Source organism: Erinaceus europaeus, chromosome 21 (genome assembly GCF_950295315.1).
Source record: "Erinaceus europaeus chromosome 21, mEriEur2.1, whole genome shotgun sequence".
Classification (NCBI taxonomy): domain Eukaryota; kingdom Metazoa; phylum Chordata; class Mammalia; order Eulipotyphla; family Erinaceidae; genus Erinaceus; species Erinaceus europaeus.
This window is the reverse complement of record NC_080182.1, coordinates 34,996,051-35,014,497: the sequence shown is the minus strand read 5'-3', so window position 1 is coordinate 35,014,497 and position 18,447 is coordinate 34,996,051. Positions and strand designations below refer to the sequence as shown.

General features: G+C 37.0%; 1 protein-coding gene across 6 annotated transcripts in view; it reads left to right on the top strand.

The window, feature by feature from the left end:
• The window catches only part of ATP2C1 (ATPase secretory pathway Ca2+ transporting 1), a 129,766-nt gene extending 112,222 nt beyond the window's left edge, over window positions 1–17,544 (top strand). For 5 of the 6 annotated variants that reach the window (XM_016191158.2, XM_060180820.1, XM_060180818.1 and 2 more), the window contains 8 exons: window positions 5,633–5,683; window positions 8,056–8,222; window positions 9,386–9,454; window positions 10,016–10,132; window positions 11,069–11,216; window positions 12,212–12,307; window positions 13,571–13,712; window positions 15,080–17,544. In XM_016191158.2, coding sequence (XP_016046644.1) covers window positions 5,633–5,683; window positions 8,056–8,222; window positions 9,386–9,454; window positions 10,016–10,132; window positions 11,069–11,216; window positions 12,212–12,307; window positions 13,571–13,712; window positions 15,080–15,213 — 924 coding nt within the window. In that variant the 3' untranslated portion in view covers window positions 15,214–17,544. Of the gene's footprint in view, window positions 1–5,632; window positions 5,684–8,055; window positions 8,223–9,385; window positions 9,455–10,015; window positions 10,133–11,068; window positions 11,217–12,211; window positions 12,308–13,570; window positions 13,713–15,079 lie in introns of those variants that run through there. The other variant, XM_060180821.1, reaches the window with a different exon arrangement.
• Window positions 17,545–18,447: the final 903 nt, after the last annotated feature.

Sequence of the window (18,447 nt, the reverse complement as noted above, 5' to 3'; positions counted from 1 at the left end):
TTGGGCTGCATACTTAGTGTCCTTTTTTAAAAATAATTTTTTTGTTAGTCACTTAATAATGATTGACAAAATTGTGGGATAAAAGGGGTACATTTCCATACAGTTCCCACCACCAGAGTTCCACATCCCTTCCCCTCCATTGGAAGATTCCCTATTCTCTATCCCTCTGGGAGTTTGGACTGAAGATCTTTATGGGGTGTAGAAAGTAGAAGGTCTGGCTTCTGTAATTGCTTCTCTACTGGACATGGGTGTTGACAGGGTGATCTATACTCCCAGTCCGTTTATGTCTTTCCCTAGTGGCGTTAGGGCTCTAGGGAAGTGGGGTTACAGGACACATATGCAAGGTTGTTTGCCCAGAGAAGTCAGGTTGGCATCATGGTAGCACCTGGAACTTGGTGGCTGAATGTTGGTATGCTTCTAAAAACCCCTTCTGTTTCATTTGGTTTAAATCCCCCCTGCTTAACACTGCATTCTGTTTACATAACCACTTCATTCTATTTACATAACCTCTGTTAACAAGCACCACCTTCCCTCCAGGGCATTGGTGGTTCAGTGGTAGAATTCTCACCTGCTCCACCCCCTCTCCTTGTCATACCCTGATTTTCACCAGTCACTTTTCTCTCCACCCTCTCTGCGTCACATCCTGTTCACACCCTACTGGGCTAGTATATTTATAAAGACAAGATTGTTTGTAGTTAGTTAGTTTTAGCTTAGCTTGGTATAGATTGTGCTGCGTCCTGCATGAATAAAGAGATACTGCGTACAACCCAGCCATGAGTCCCTGGTCGTCTGTTACCCGCCCGTTAAGCCAGCCCGTCGAAAACAACAGCTGAAAAGCATTAAGATATAAAGCAGAACAAATTGCTTAATCAGGAACCTGAACGTAAGAACATAGATGAGACTTGGGGGTCTTTCATGTTGGAAGGAGCTAGGAAGTCTATTTTAGGTATGTTCCAAGGCGCCCATGACTTTACTAATTTTTGTCTGAGCCCAGCAGCTAACATGTAGGTAGGCTAAAAGTGTTGTCGGGGAGGATGGTCTCAGAGTTGGGGATAGGACTAGAAAGCTGGATCAGGACAAAGTGAAGCTCCCAAATCTGGGAAAAGTATATAAATACCATTAACTGTAAAACCCCATCTATCTGACCTAGCACCCATGACTATTCATATTTATTAGCACAGGAGTCTGTGTAACCTCAGCATCCCTGTCTGAGCTCGCATTCCATGGTCTCTGCTAGGAACATTCTACGTTGCACTCATTTCAGGACCCATCTTCCTGTAGTGGCAGAGTATGTTGACCCACCCTTGTTAATGTATTTTCAACTTTCTAAGAAACTGTCGGGACCAGGCGGTGGCACACCTAGTTAAGTGTTCACATTACAGTGTGCAAGGACCCAGGTTTAGGGCCCTGGGCCCCACCTGCAGGAGGAAAGCTTCACGAGTGGTAAAGCAGGGCTGTAGGTGTCTCTGTCTCTTTCTCTCTCCATCTCTTCCCTCTCAATTTCTCTCAGTCTATCCAATAATAAATAAAAATTTTAAAAAAAGAAACTGCCAAGTTGAAATTTCTAATTCCTCACCAACAGTGATCATTGCTTCCCTCACCTTTATAGTGATATCTTAATGTAGTTTTAATTTACACTTTCTTCATAAATAATGATATTGAATATGTTTTCATAATCTTATAACTCTGTAGTCATAAACTCCAGCTTTCCTGAAACATTTCTAATGGCTACATAGTACTTTTCTTGAATAAGTTATATATGTATAAACACACAGCAAATATACATGGCCAGGTAACTTATTCTGTTGAAATCTTCACGTCTAATTATCTCTTGATGACTATATATAGGTTTTTTATCTATTTTTCTCCTTTTATTATTAATGACTTAATGAAGTTTTACAAAGTTATGAAGTTTTAGAGGCATCAGTTCACACCCATACACAGTAAGTATAAGTCACTATACCCTCCTCCAAGGTTCTGTGCCCCCATCCCCTTCCCCAACACCCTAGTTCCACAAAGTCCCTGAGAGAGTTTGGTTACTAATAATTTGTTTGTTTTAGCCATGCATATTCCACATGGTGCTTGTCCTTCACCTCTTTGTTCCACTTAGTATAATCACCTCCAGTCCCATCCATTTTCATCCAAAGAATACATTCTCATATCTTGTTTTGACTACAAAGTAGTGCTCCACTGAATGTCTTATTTCAGTGTTTTATCCAGTCCTGTGTCATTGGGCACTAAGGTTGCCTCCATAGATTGGCTGTTGTCAGTAATGCATCTGTGAGTAGAGGGGTGTAGATACGTTTTAAAATTGGTGTTTTCCCCTTTGGGCTGCATAGAGAAAAGGTATCGCAAGGCAAGACTGTGAGACATCTTCAGTTTTCTTGTTTCAGGGGCTAATATGCTCCCTTTTCACAGGCACTGAAGGAACAGAGCTGCTTTTTCTACACACCTAGGCTGGTGGTTGGTTGATTGTCATGTAAACCACATTCACAAGGTGTTTTTTTTTTTTTTTTTTTAGGGGTAGTAGTAGGATCAGCCATTTACTACATGCCTAACAATGTGTGTGTTGCATACATTATCTCTTAGCCCATTTGAAAGCTGTCAGCTCTGTTTTTAGGAGACTTGAGAACTTGGGAGACTGACTTAAGTGGCGTCTCAAAGCTTGCAAGTGCTGGTATTGCCATTTGGACAAGTCTTTGTTCCTGTTGATTTCAGTGAACACTATAATCGTGCATAAATTTTGTGTTCACCTTTTGCTATTTATATAAAATAAATCCTTACTTGCAAAATAACTGAGCCAATGAATAATCAGCACGTAAACAGCATTAGACTGCCAGCGTGCCTTGCGCTTGAATTTTAGCTGTAGTCAATAGACATGCATTATTTCCTTGATCACATTTCCTCTTTTCAAGCTGTGATTACTCACATACACTATGTTCAGAGTCTCTGGGATCAGTGTGCACACTTGGAATCTGTTCCATTTTTGAATGGGACCCTGTGCATCTGTGCTTGATGGTTTTCTGCCTGACATTTATTTCTAAAAGAAGAGGCATGTCGGCTTACTCTGGAGTACCAGCACAGAGTGCTTACTAGTAGACACGTGTGGAGTCTGCATGTGCAAAGTGCTTACTAGTAGACACGTGCGGGGTCTGCATGTGCAGAGTGCTTACTAGTAGACACATGCGGAGTCTGCATGTGCATGTGCAGAGTGCTTACTAGTAGACACGTGTGGAGTCTGCATGTGCAGAGTGCTTACTAGTAGACACGTGCGGGGTCTGCACGTGCAGAGTGCTTACTAGTAGACACATGCGGAGTCTGCATGTGCATGTGCAGAGTGCTTACTAGTAGACACGTGTGGAGTCTGCATGTGCAGAGTGCTTACTAGTAGACATGTGCGGAGTCTGCAGCTCACTAAACATTCCCCATTATACCTGTGTTCAGTTCTTTCTTCCAGCTCCTCAGTGATACTAAACAAATAATGAAACTGACAGATTTAAAATGTCATTTTCTTTGCTATGTTCTGTTTTCTCTCACTCTGATAAAAATGATAATTAAATCTGAAAAGCCAACTAAAGGTTAGAGAAAAAAAAAAAGGAAACAAGTTACAGCTTTTATCATCACCCTGGACAAATCATTAGTCTTTTTTCAAATAGGAATTTTTAATGATTAACTAGGTTTCATACTCTGATGCTATTTCAAAGAGAGAAAGAGTAATATCAAATCCAAGCCTGTGAGCTTATTAACTTGCTTTAAAAATCATTCTCTAAAGAGGAATTCCATAAGTGCCAGAAGATTCATGGTATTTCATGTCTTTGGAAGACCTAAGTGTCCTCTTCAAATCTATAGATACTCTCTCTCTCTTTAAATACTTACTTATTCCCTTTTGTTGCCCTTGTTGCTTTATTGTTGTAGTGATTGATGCTGTTGTTGAATAGGATGGAGAGAAATGGAGGGGGGGGAAGACAGAGAGGGGAAGAGAAAGACAGACACCTGCAGACCTGCTTTACCACTTGTGAAGCGACTCCCCTGCAGGTGGGGAGCCGGGGCCTCGAACCAGGATCATTATGCCAGTCTTTGTGCTTTGCACCACCTGCGCTTAACCTGCTGTGCTACCGCCTGACTCCCATAGATACTCTCTCTTTTAGCTTTTATTTTCAGCCCTTTGAGCTTAATTTGACCTCCTCGTCTGTCCACTGCCACCCCAGCCCAATCTTATGTTCATATAGTTCTGTCCCAGCAATATGCGTATGTTATTGCATTTGCTTCAGATCATTTTGACTGTTTTATTAATGTTAAATTGCCAGCTCATTTAGGTTTTCTACATGTACTAAAGTTATTGATTTTTTTGCTCATAAAAATGCTTTTCAAAGCACAAGGACCGGCATAAGGATCCTGGTTCGAACCCTGGCTCCCCACCTGCAGGGGAGTCGCTTCACAGGCGGTGAAGCAGGTCTGCAGGTGTCTGTCTTTCTCTCCTCCTCTCTGTCTTCCCCTCCTCTCTCCATTTCTCTCTGTCCTATCCAACAACGACAACAACAATAATAACTACAACAATAAAACAATAAGAGCAACAAAAGGGAAAAAATAAATAAAATAAGTATTAAAAAATGCTTTTCAACTTTCAGTAATTCTACCACCAATTTCAAGTATTTGATAGTCTTTTTATGTTTGCCTGGTTTTTTTTTGTTGTTGTTGTTCTTTGTTTTTTTTTTTTTTTTTTTTTTCACCAGAGCACTGCTCAGCTCTGGCTTATATGGTGGTGTCAGGGATTGAACCTGGGGCTCTAGAGCCTCATGAGAGTTTCTTTGCATAACCATTGTGCTATCTACCCCACCCCACCCATTTCAAATCTCTTAGCATTGCTCTGTGCTTTTGACCTAAAGCCAATTAGAAAGTAATATACCAAGTGAATTCTGCTTGATTTTTTAAATCTTTCTAAGAAAATTGTTATATTTGTTATATTTATTTTTGGTTAGTAAAGAAAATAAATTGAGAAAGAAGGGGGAGATAGGAAGATAGTAGAAGAGTGACACCTGCAGCACTGCTTCTCCCCTGCAGGTGGGAATCCTGGGCTTGAACCCAGGTCCTGTGCACTGTAACATGTGCTCTCTACTGGGTGTCCCCACCCGGCCCTACCTTTTTTTAAACTAAAATAATCTGATAGTTCTCAGTATCTTATGTTTTTAATTTTTCCCACTGTATCCTATACTTCCCACTGATAAAAGAGAACACCCTCTTGTTAATTTTTATAGTAAGTACATCCATTTATATTTCCACTGAGACCATTAACCCTGTAATATAATTCCAGTTTGTGTACTGCTTAATTTGGGGGAGGTTATGAGTGTCTATTTCTTCTAAACATATCAGATATATTCTTACCTACCCTGGAAGAGTTGGGAACCTTTGATTGGTTATTTTAATGCCATGGACAGTTTTTCCATTAAACTGTCCATCAGTGGTAGTGTTTGAAACAGCCATGTCAGAAGACTATCTTAAACAAAAAGGTTAATTTTGATCCTCTGGCAAGTTAACTTGACAAATAATAAGTAATTCCTAGTGATAAGAGCATGGGTTATTCTGGTATTCCTTAGACTTGAGGAAGAATTTTAGTATACCTTGTATTTCACAGGTTGCAGTATTTTACAGAGCAAGTCCAAGACACAAGATGAAGATTATTAAGGTGAGTCTCGGGGAATCAGTGTTATCTCAACATAGATTGGTTTGTCAGAAAAGTCATGACTTTTGTATATTTTTCTAGGCAAAAATACATCTTAACTTTTCCAACAATCCAATAGCATTCGCTCATCATTCATTATCCCTATATTACTAGAAATACTAGTCGACCACGAACAGGAGGGTGTTGTTTTTTTTCTCTCTACATTGAAACCACTAGTAAAGAGAATTTAGCACAGATAGATGTAGGCAATATATATATATATATGTGTGTGTGTGTGTGTGTGTGTGTGTATATATTCATATATATTTATGTTTAGTGAAGTATTTGCAGCTTGTAAACAAACAGTATAGAAATATTTTCCTTTTTTATATGAAGTATAAATTATATAGCAGTGCATACAATAAGTTTTCTGATTAATAGTTATATATCTTTAATATTAATAGTTATATATCTTTTATCTTGTTGTCTTGGTGGCAGTAAGATGTCTTTAGCAGTTCAACTGGAGTCTTCTAAGAAAATTCACCTAGGGTTCATAGTCTTGCTACATTAGTTCAGTCCAGCACATTCTGATCTAGAAATATGGTATGATATATGCCACTAGTACAAGAAAGACAGTATGAGAAGAACATAGAAGTATTTTTCTTTTTTTTTTTTTTAAATTTTTTATTTAAGAAAGGATTAGTGAACAAAAGCATAAGGTAGGAGGGGTACAACTCCACACAATTCCCAACACCCAATCCCCATAACCCACCCCCTCCCATGGTAGCTTTCCCATTCTCTATCCCTCTGGGAGCATGGACCCAGGGTCGTTGAGGGTTGCAGAAGGTAGAAGGTCTGGCTTCTGTAATTGCTTCCCCGCTGAACATGGGCGTTGACTGGTCGGTCCATACCCCCAGTCTGCCTCTCTGTTTCCCTAGTAGGGTGTGACTCTGGGGAAGCTGAGCTCCAGGACACATTGGTGGGGTCTTCAATCCAGGGAAGCCTAGCCAGCATCCTGGTGGCATCTGGAACCTGGTGATTGAAAAGAGAGTTAACATATGAAGCCAAACAATTTGTTGAGCAATCATGGATCCCAAGCTTGGAATAGTGGAGAGGAAGTGTTAGGGAGGTACTCACTGCAAACTCTAGTGTAGTCCTGCTTTCAGGTATATATTTTGCAGTAGTTTATGGATACGTGTGCACATAAGCTCTCTTTCACAGAAACTGGTGTATATCTAGGTTATGGGACTTTGTTAGAAAGTGAACTACCTGAGATGAAATTAGAGTGTACTATTAAAGGAAAGGTCTCACCTGAGTAATGAAGCTGAAGGGTTGTCATTCCACACGTGAAGTCTCTGGATACATTCTGAGGTGAAGCATGTTGAGGTAGCAATCGTTGCTTTGGTTAGGTTGTGATCGGCAGATGCAATGTTATTTGGTTTGGATTGGGAGATGCATACAGGAAAGTGGGGCCTATCCAAGGGTTCCAGGACTGGGGGAAGTAGGGGCTCTAGTGAAGATGTGAGGTTCCTGCTGTCTTAGGGTTCAAAAAGACAATCAAAAAGACAATCAATAGTTAATATTATCATCACATTATTTGTTAATTGGGTTAACTTTGAAAAGTCCCTTTGTTATGGTTTGCTGGACAGTACCTAGTATCTTGTATATAGCTGTGCTATTGGAAGCTTCTAATCTACTTGGTCTAGGCTTTTGAGAGAGTCCGCATATCAAATACATAGCCTATATATTAAAAAGATTCAGTTTGTCTTTTGAGAAACTTTGAGACATACAATTGATTTCCCCCTCTCATATTAATTAGCTACTGATTTATATGTCTACATTTTGCTAGGAGTGTACAGCTGAGTCCGTAGCCAGTGGCAATACTTATTTAGAAACTGAAAATGCTGTGAGAATGAATGAATAGTATTTAAGAGCTGTGGTTATTTGTATTAGTTAATTGGCATAGTACCCATTAGTTAATAGTCTTAAGTTCAAAATATTCAAAATAGCATGCTTTGGCATTGAGTTTTTCAACCTTAACACTTGGTATTTTGAACTGGATAATTCTTCATCATGGGAGGCTGCCCTGTGTGCTACAGGATGTGTAGGAGTATCTGTCACCTTCTAGATGCCATTACATCACCCACATCATGTATTCATGTTGCCAGGTGTCACCAGAACAACACCATGGGGAGGCAGATTGCACCTGAGATCCAAGTATTCTCACAGTTGGGAATATTAATAGTCTTTTCTAAGCCTTATCATAAGCCGTCCATAGATTGAAGTTTATTGAAAACTATGTTTGCTTAATTATGTGGACAAATTAGAATTTGTTTATTTCTCCTTTCATCTCTTGGAAGCAACATTTTTATCAGAATTTCTCCCACCCTCTTCAGTCTCTGCAGAAGAATGGGTCAGTTGTAGCCATGACAGGTGATGGAGTCAATGATGCGGTGGCTCTGAAGGCTGCGGATATTGGGGTCGCAATGGGCCAGACTGGCACAGATGTTTGCAAAGAGGCAGCAGACATGATTCTGGTAGATGATGATTTCCAGACCATCATGTAAGTGTCGTTTCCCTGAGTGTACATAAGAGGTTCTTTGCTCTTTCCCCACAACCTTACCCCAGAAAATTCAGCTGGGAAAGAATTGACAGTATTTAAACGTTGGATATATTGAACTGTCATACTAGATTGAATTATCTCTATGTTGTAGTGTGTAGTTTTAAAGAAAATGATTTGTAGGGTGTGCAATGCCATAATAAATGGTGAGACCATTCGTTTAAGGAAAGGTACTGAGTATCACCTGAGTGTTGTGTTTTCTGACCACTAATGTGGTGCTAGGGTGAAACTCATGGGTCTTTTATTGTAATTAAATTCAGACTGTCAGCAATATGCCATGTGTGAGCCAGCAGACAGTACATGAGGTAGAGCACACATCTTGCCAAGCATGAGGCCTTGGGTTTGAGCCTTGGAACTAGAGCATCATGTATGATGGAACAGTGATACGATGTCTTTCTGCCTGTCATTGTCTGAGCAGAGAAAGGCCATAGAAGCCCCGTAACAGTGTTAACTCACGTGTTCATGGCCTGGGATTCATTCCCCAGTGCTGCCATAGGCATCACCTTATAATTAATATTACGTAATTGTCAAGTGCACGTTTTTTATCTATTTTAGTGATTATTCACATTTTCCTTGTTTAATGATATAGTTTGATGAAGTCTATATAGCTTGGTTTCAACGTTTCTTGGAGTCAAAATTTCACAATGTTCAGGGTAAAGGTCACTTGAATTTTTTTTTTTTTTTGTAATCACTTATTGAATGTACTTTGTTTAGTAGTACATGCTAAAGACATGTCCTAAAATGCTTTGTTAAACCACCGTGCTCTAAAGGTAGACCATTGGAAGTTCAGGACAGGGAAAGCATTTACCAAACTCGTGAAACCATGTGTGATTTTTTTTTACCCTTCCGTTCTTAGACTGCTATAAAATTGTGTAAGGATGCAGAGATTGCTTAAAAAATACATTTCTCTAAGTTGACCCAAATGAATGAGAAAATGTATGCGAGTCTTTGTAAATCTTTTTTTTAATGTCCTACAACATATATCTAATTGTATGTAGGAACAACATATATATGAAGTAAATATCTCAAGATTAGCTCCACAGTGTTTTAGTATTTATCTTTATTTTTGTGTGATAATATTTTCTCAATTTTTTAAAAAATTTCAGGTCTGCAATAGAAGAAGGTAAAGGGATTTATAACAACATAAAAAATTTTGTCAGATTTCAGCTGAGCACGTAAGTTTGTCAGATTTGCCACCATGGGTCTTGTTAAGTAAATGATGTGAGAAAGTAGATCAAAGAGAATGTCTAGAAACTGGGCTCTTTGAGAGTTGTTCATATCTAAGTTTACCAGAATGAAAGTTAATTGTATTCTGAAAGTAAAAATATGATGTGTGATACTTACATCTCTGCCATCTGTAGTTCAGTAGCTCCTGAAATAACTTAATAAGTGCCAATTAGTATCCTTCTCCACATGTAGAAAACCAGTTTTGAAAAGTTACCAATATTTTGTTGGAATTTTGTATAAATACAACGTAGCGACAGCTAGGCTGAACTCAGTTTGTAAAAAATCTTCCTCAGTTTGCTGTTTGTTGTTCAGTTACTGTGTTTATTAAATCCTTAAGGATCCTGAGGGCTTCAAAATGAAGGGTAGCTTCATTCAAGAATATTACTTGTAAATATAGCCTTTAAAAGCACAATAGTGACATGAAATTTAAAATGCTGAAAAAGCAGTATAAGTTTGTAAGAATTTATTATGCTGACAGATTTTTTTTTAATGATTCTTTTTTTCAACAGGAGTATAGCAGCATTAACTTTAATCTCATTGGCCACATTAATGAACTTTCCTAACCCTCTCAATGCCATGCAGATTTTGTGGATCAATATTATTATGGATGGACCTCCAGCTCAGAGGTAAACAGTTTTTCATTTACAAATTATAAACACGAGGAAGAGAGTGATAGCTTGATACTGAAGTTTTAAGACTTCTTTCAGTGGAAGCCTTGGTTGCAAAATGTTTGTTGTGTGTAGTGTGGTAGGCATATATTATTTATTCTCTTTGGGAATCCATTCATGCATTTTGGGTCTATGCCTTTAGAAAAGGGAATAGACTCCTCTTGTTACTAACAGTGGTATATAATGTAGAAATCTCTTGAGTATAGTGTTGTTTTTAGGCTCTGCTGTCAATTTTAGGAAAATTTGGGGAAATATAGAAAGACCTAAGTATTTTCCATTATAATAGTAGGGCCATATATGTTACTTTCCAACAAAAAGAGTAATTGGATAATAATTGGCAGTAGCCATTGCAACAAGTCATCTTCTGAAACTGCATAAAAGATATTTCAGAATTCACCTGGTAGATCATGTATTTTGGAGCATTTTAAAAAATATTTTATTTATTTTATTTTTGAGGGAGATGCAGATAGAGAGAGACAGAGAGAAACACCAGAACACTGCTCAGCTCTGGCTTATGGTGGTGTGGGGATTGAACCTGGGACTTTGGAGCCTCAAGCATGAGAGTCTGTTTGCATAACCATTATGCTATCTCCCCCACCCTTGGAGCATATTTAAAATGAATAAACTTACTTGTAAATGCAGTTGAATAAATCTTAAACATTTGACTATCAGTGCCTTATCAAAGTGTGTCAAATGAGAATGTAAGAGGAGGAAAAAAGTAGAAGAGAGATTGATCAAAATCAGTGGCTATTTTCAAGTAACTGAACCTTCGGCTTTCTTTGTTAATCACCATTTTGTTTTCACAAGAAGCATTTAGTTTTCTGTAACTGAAGTTATGGAAGCATCAAATTCATTTTTTTTTTTTTTTTTTGCACTCTTCTGTTTGCTTTAAAGCCTTGGAGTAGAACCAGTGGATAAAGATGTCATTCGTAAGCCTCCACGCAACTGGAAGGACAGCATTTTGACCAGAAACCTGATACTTAAAATTCTTGTCTCATCAATAATCATTGTTTGTGGGACTTTGTTTGTCTTCTGGCGGGAGGTATTGTCACTGGCTATATTGTTTTCTTAACAAATATTCTGTGTGATAGGATGTTAGACTCAGTTATTTTGGTATTTAATAAAACACTGAGAAATTGAAGATCTTTGAAATGGATGATTATAAAAACATTATTATTATTATTATTATTATTATTATTATTATTATTACCACCACTAGAGCACTACTTAGCTCTGACTTACGGTGATGTGGGGGATTGAACCTGGGACTTTTAAAGTCTCACTCCTGAGAGTCTCTTTGCATAGTCATTATGTTATATACCGCACCGCCCATAAAACCATTTTTAAATAGTTTGATCTCAACCTTTAAGGATTAATGGAGTTCCCTACTCCTTTTTTAGAGTGATTTAAGTCTTCAAAGAAATATCCAATATGGTCAGAATTAATATATAAAACTTGAGTTTTTAGTACAGCTACCTTATTGCCAAAAAATGGAAAAAAATTAATATCAATATATGATTTGTGAGAAGATGCTTTCTTTGTTTTATTATACTTTAAGTGGCATTTAAATGACATAGAAAATTTAGGAGATTAAAACAATTTATCTTTAATATTTTATTTATTTACTTATTTATTTTAACCAGAGCACTGCTCAGCTCTGGCTTATGGTGATGGGGGATTGAACCAGGGACTCTAGACCTCAGGCATGAGGGTCTCTGCACAACCATCATGTTGTCTAACCCCTGCCCAACATTTTTTATTTGATAGAGAAATTGAGAGGGGGAGGGGACATAGGGAGAAAGACACCTGCCTGCAGCTCTGCTTCACTACTTGTGAAGTTTCCTCCACTGCAGGTAGGAACCAGGAACTTGAACGTAGGTAGGTCCTTGTCCTTGCACATTGTAACATTTGTGCTCAACCAGGTGCACCATTACCTGGCCCAAAGCCACTTTCCATAAGAACTCTTCCAAAAAGCATGCAGTGTTTGTCCATTAAGTTCAACTACTAACAAGTCATTTCTTTGTTTCCTCTTGACAGTTACGAGACAATGTGATAACACCTCGAGACACAACAATGACCTTCACATGCTTTGTATTTTTCGACATGTTCAATGCACTAAGTTCCAGATCCCAGGTACACTTAGGTGGTCCTAGTTGACTGGTTCAGCTGGGTAGAGCACTCTCTAGTACTGAGTAGACAGGGGCTATCGGTTTCTGCCTTTTCTCCAGTTGTATAGCTCTACAGACTTGTGCAAGCATAATGAAGACAGGGCATCTGAGGAGGCAGCCTTACTTTTGTCCAAGAGACCAAAGTAAATCACAGGTTTCACCATCTGGTTATTTTATTACCTGTGTGCTAAATTCAGGTTAAGATTATCTGAACATAGGATAAACTTCATGGGTTCCATTAAGATTCTGTCAGTCTTCGTTTAGCAAGAAGTATTGTTAGAAATATAAGCACAATTTTGTACATGCTAAGTTGTTCCCACTAGTGTAGTAAAGTTTATGACATTTTAAATTTGTTGTTTTTGTCCTATTTGCTTCTTAAGGTATGAATATGTTGATATATATTAATAGATTTAAAAACCCTAGCAGTACTTTTTCAAAATATATTGTTTTTGAAAACTACTTCCACTTGAGGCCTGACTGTTCATTTCAGTTTTTATGAATCCTTAACTATATTACCATTTGCTTTGCTGGAATTTTCCAAGTAGAGTAAAATGACATTAATTTAGGCTAATTAAAAAGAATTGTAGCATATTTAAAATTTTTATTTTAATGAGAGAAACCCAGTGAGAAAGGCTAGGATCAGTTCTGGCTTATGGTGGTGTAGGGATTGAACCTGGGACCTTAAAGCCTCAGATATGAAAGTTCTTTTCCATAACCATTATGCTATCTTCCCCACCTATAGCATTTGTTTATGAAAGTTAGTTTTACCTTTTTAGTATGTAAATAATTAGACTGATTATTCAAGAAAGTTTTTTATGTTACCCACTACTTAATGGATAGATATAATTTACTAAAATGATTATCTAAATAAGTTTTCTAATGTTTTAGAATGCTAAGTTTCCTTTCTATTTTATTTTTGTATAGTATGATTCTTTTTAAGCAAAGTTTTTTTTCCCCCCAGATAGTAGTGCTGGGGATCAAAACTGGGACCTTTGGCATGAAAGGCTTCTTACATAAACATTATGCTATCTCCCCAACCCAAACACATTCTTGATAAAGAGAAGCTGCTTAAAAATTTATTACCAGTCCATGTAAAGTACTACAAAATTTTGTTGTATTACATTATAGTCTTTTTTAATGCAACTTATGAAAGAATGGAGACGAATGTATTAATAAAATTGTTTCTGTGATTACTGAGTAATAATTAAACTCTCTGCTTTGCCAACAGACCAAGTCTGTGTTTGAGATTGGACTCTGCAGTAATAAAATGTTTTGCTATGCAGTTCTTGGATCCATCATGGGCCAGTTATTAGTTATTTACTTTCCTCCACTCCAGAAAGTATTTCAAACCGAGAGCCTAAGTGTACTGGGTAAAGAAAATATTATTTTTATAAGTTACTTATTTAAATGAACTCTTGCAAGTACTTGATTTAATATGATTATTCTTCTAAAATGTAAAATAAGGGTCAAGAGAGGTCACTCATCAGGTAGAGTGCTTGTCTTGAAAGTCTGAGGCCCTGGGTTTATGCCTCGCATTATACTAAAACAAGAAAAACAACGAAAGGACATTATAAGTGCTAGAGCAATGCGTTGGTTTTTGCTTCTCTCAATATAAATTAGCAAAATAAGTAACTCTAGTTTGTACATTTTATATGTCCTTAATAACAGAACATTTTATTAGGATTTTGTGGAAGATAAACATTCTTTCACATACTATTATTATCGTGACACATAATACCTTTAAAAATCTTGCCAAGTGTGAGAAAGGACGTAGTTAAGCTAATTTAATATTCATGAATGAGTTATACAATATCACTGTATTCTGTGCTGTTATAACTAAAGTTTACCTTATGGTTGAACTAGTTTAAGTTTTAATTTTTATTAGGAGATTAATGGTTTACAGTAAATACAGTTGTTGGTGTATTTTTAAAATTTCACAGTTTTCTGCCAAACATCCCCCCAGTCTAAGTCTTCCTGCTCCCCTCCCCCAGAGTCCTGTACTTGGCTACAATTCGATGTCTTATTTTTACATTCACATTCTTTCCTCTTAAAAATGGATTTTTATGTAGAGAGCTGCAGTTTTTCATACAATAAATGAGGATGAGAATAATTATATTAACTTTAAAGACAAGGTCTTGAAAAATGAGTTCTTCCACTTTACATCAAAATAGTTACCATTGCTTGGAAAACCTTATTTAAAAGCCATATGACCTATTCATTAGAAAACTCTCCTAGCTTGTATTGCTAGCAAAGATTATGACTCTGCGGTTATAGTTTAAAGAAGGGAAATGGAAGACTTGGGATCTAAGTTGTCTTGCTGTCTTTCCTAGCTACGTGACTTTGGGTAAACCATACCTTTGAGCCGCTTGCTCCTTACTATTACTCTGTTATCTTGTGCCTACCTCATGGAATAATTGTGAAGCTGCATTTTAAAGCTATTGCATTAGATCTAGGGTCTGAAAAGAGAGAAAGGGAGGAGGTGTGATGGGCCTGGTACCTGCCTGGTGGAGGAGGATGGCAGCTTGGTGGCAGGTAAGGTAAACTAAGGCCAATCTTGGGGAAGTGTAGAAATGTACTCTTGTGACACCAACTCCATAACTCAGTAGTTCTTCAATAAAATGATACTGAAGTGAGGGGTGGGTGGGAGCTATGGTAACACGCCAGAAAACTGTTTCTGATAAGCTTGGAAACATTCAGTTTCAAAGAATTGTAAAGCTCAACTCATTTCCTCTTACAGATCTGCTGTTTCTTTTGGGTCTCACCTCGTCAGTGTGCATAGTGTCAGAAATTATAAAGAAGGTTGAACGGAGCAGAGAAAAGATCCAGAAGCATGTTAGTTCGACATCATCGTCGTCTTTTCTTGAAGTATGATGCATATTGCATTCTTTTATTTGCAAACTAGGAATTGCAGTCTGAGGATCGTTTAGAAGGGCAAGTTCAAGAAAATAATGAAGATTTTGAGAACTTTTAAACTTTCCATTGATTGAAAATGAGCGTTACTGTTAAAGACTTTGAGACTTTAACCTGCTGGCAGTCCCAAATGAAATTATGCAACTTTGATAACATACATCTTGGTTTAAATTGGCTTTTGCAATTGAATGGAATTTTATAGAGCATATGAGCAGTTACTTTAAAAAAAAGGCAAAACCTGAACCACCTTCTGCACTTAAAGAGATCTAATAATACAATACATTATCTCTCTTAGATGTAAATATTTTTTTTTTATTTTTAAATACTGTACTATTTATGGTGGTGGGGCTTTCTTACTAATACACAAATAAATGTAATCATTTCAAAGGCATCCTATTTGGTTTAGAAGTTGATTCCCGGGAGAGCCATAATTCAGCTACTGTATTTCCTTTTCCTGTAATGCAAGCAGCTCAGATACCTTGTGTTACCATTTTGTATCAAGATCTTTGCACAGGATGTGACCACTGTCAGATCACTTTTCTTTTCTTTCTTTTTGTGATTGAAAAGCCTATACTGCAATTTGAAGTAAATGTTTGCTTTTCTTAGTAAATGTAAATGGCATTTTTTTTTTAAAGGTATGAGTCTTTGGTCTAGCAGAATAGAGGACTATCAAATATTGTTCTAGTTAGGGTAGCAGTGTTTGTAACTAACACTTAGTCATAAAGTCAGAAATATTTAAGATTGGTTAGGCTAAAATTTATAAGAAATTATTTTAATATGTATCCTGTGTGAGTTAAGTATACATACTTTGTCACATATGCTTTTGTCAGCCCCTAAATATAAACCCAAGTACCTCACCTGAATAACTGAATTCTATTGTTTCTTTATACAGTATGTCTTTTTATGTGTCTTTAAAGACGTTTCTTAGGAAGTGTAGAGTACCATGCTGAGAAGCATGAAAAGTTCCAAGCCCATGCAGATGGTTTGGGAGTCAGAGTACGTGTGGGAGAGTCTGTACTGGCCTTACTTATCACTAGTCTGCAGTTTCTCTGGATTGCAAGACAACCTGGAGCTCTCCTTGCTCCTCCTCTCACTATTTGTTCTCTGCCTTCTTTTTGTGTCGGTGGGCATGCTAGAGAAGTAATGTGTTTCTCTGTGTATTGCCACCCGTTTTTGTGGTAGGAAATGTGCAGAATTTGCTTTGAGTATGTGGCAAACTTGGGCCAGAAATTCAAAATGAGAAATCCACACTCCTTTTGATTATGTCTCTTGAAACAGACACAGTTCTCAGATTCTTACAGTTTTAAATCTTCTTGAACTTAGTAGGCTTTGTATTTTATAATTATTCTCTGATTTTTTTTAAGCTCTTGGGAGAAAAACACTCTCATTTTTATCATCAATATTCAGCTGCCAGTGTAGCACTGAAGTAGTTATTAATGACAGGGAAAATGTCTATTCTTTGAGTCCTTGTTACTGAAATAGTTGAGTGGAAGGTGCTCAAGTGTCTGCAGTATATTTACTTTATCCTCTAAGACTGAGTAGGCAGGTGTATACTGTTCCTTTTTGTTAGATGGAACATGACATGAAGTCATTGTAGTGGCTTGATGTCTCATACCTAAATTTTGTAATGATCTTTCTCTTTTGTTACAAATACTTGAAATATATATTAAGTGCATGTCAAATGTTTGCTTTGGATTTTAGTTTCACAGTATGACTTGTATGAAATAAATGTGCCTACACTTTCATTCAGGTTTTGAACCAAAAAGGGAGATTTTTTTTTCTCATAAATTGGGATTGTTGATGTTAAAATGGTCTTAAGTGCACACTGAAAATACAAAAATTAAGTAGTTCATATATACAAAGAATCCGTTAAATAATAAATCACATTTAAATTTAAATGTTCCATACAGATTAACTACATCCAGGTTTTTATTTTCTGTAGCACATGAACAAGTCAGACTGTTTCTATATTTTGAGAAATACTAGCCAAATTATCATAAATTATTTAAATGTGCTAATTTAAAATTTTTTTTATTTATCAAAAGGAAACACTGATAAAAACCATAGGAAAATGTGCTATTTTTTTTTAAGTTTTATTGCTTTTCCTAGTTTCTAGGGCTTGCCTAGAGTCCCTAGCAGTACTTACTAACGTACCTAATTTTTCCGTTAGACCTCATCAGAAGTCAATTTGGCTCCAAGGTGATTAAAGGAAAAGAAACAAAAGAACTTGAAATGATTCAGCAATTATGTAGAATGTTCTCAAATGATTAAAATGATTACAAAGAAACAAAACTCAGATGTTCTCTCACATTTGTATGGGCATTGTCTAAGCCAGAGAAGAAATAGAATGAAACCAGGAAGCTTCAAAAAAAAAAAAAAATTCCCCCTTCATAATGTTACGGGGTTTTTTTGTTTGTTTGTTTGTTTTGTTTTTGCAGCAACCACACTCACAGGGTAATTTTTTTTTTTTACTTTTTATACGCATGCAGAGTATATCTTTTATATTGCAAGTCTTTCTGCAATCACTTTAAATTTAGATCTTTTATGACTTACAAGAGAATATTGACTATAGTGAAAAAACTTTCTCACTGAAATGAGTTGGTGACAGAAATAAATGTCATATCTAAGAACTTTAAATTTACATTTTCTGCCTCTGTCCCTTGGCAGTTCATGCATTTTACTTCCACATGTGACTCACCAAAAAGCTTAAGTGGACAAATTGTCCTTCAGTTAGCTTTTATTTTATACCTCGATAATACTAGAAAGAGAAATGTAACAACAACCCCATCCTTTGAGACCCCCGTGGGCAAAATTAGAAAGGGTTATAACTGTTTAACAAGTTATTTTTAAAAAAATCAGATGTAATCTTTGTATTTTTTAAAGTGCAGATACATTCAAATCAAATAAATCCTGCATATATTTTACAAGAAGATTCACCTCCTAGCATTGACATTTGGAAATCTTTAAAAATGCTTAAAAAAGGGAGTCGGCGGTAGCACAGTGGGTTAAGCACATGTGGCACAAAGTGCAGGGACTGGCGTAAGGATCCTGGTTCGAGCCCCAGCTCCCCACCTGTAGGAGAGTCGCTTCACAGGTGGTAAAGCAGGTCTACAGGTTTCTATCTTTCTCTGTCCCCTCTGTCTTCCCCTCCTCTCTCCATTTCTCTCTGTCCTATCCAACAACAATGGCATAATA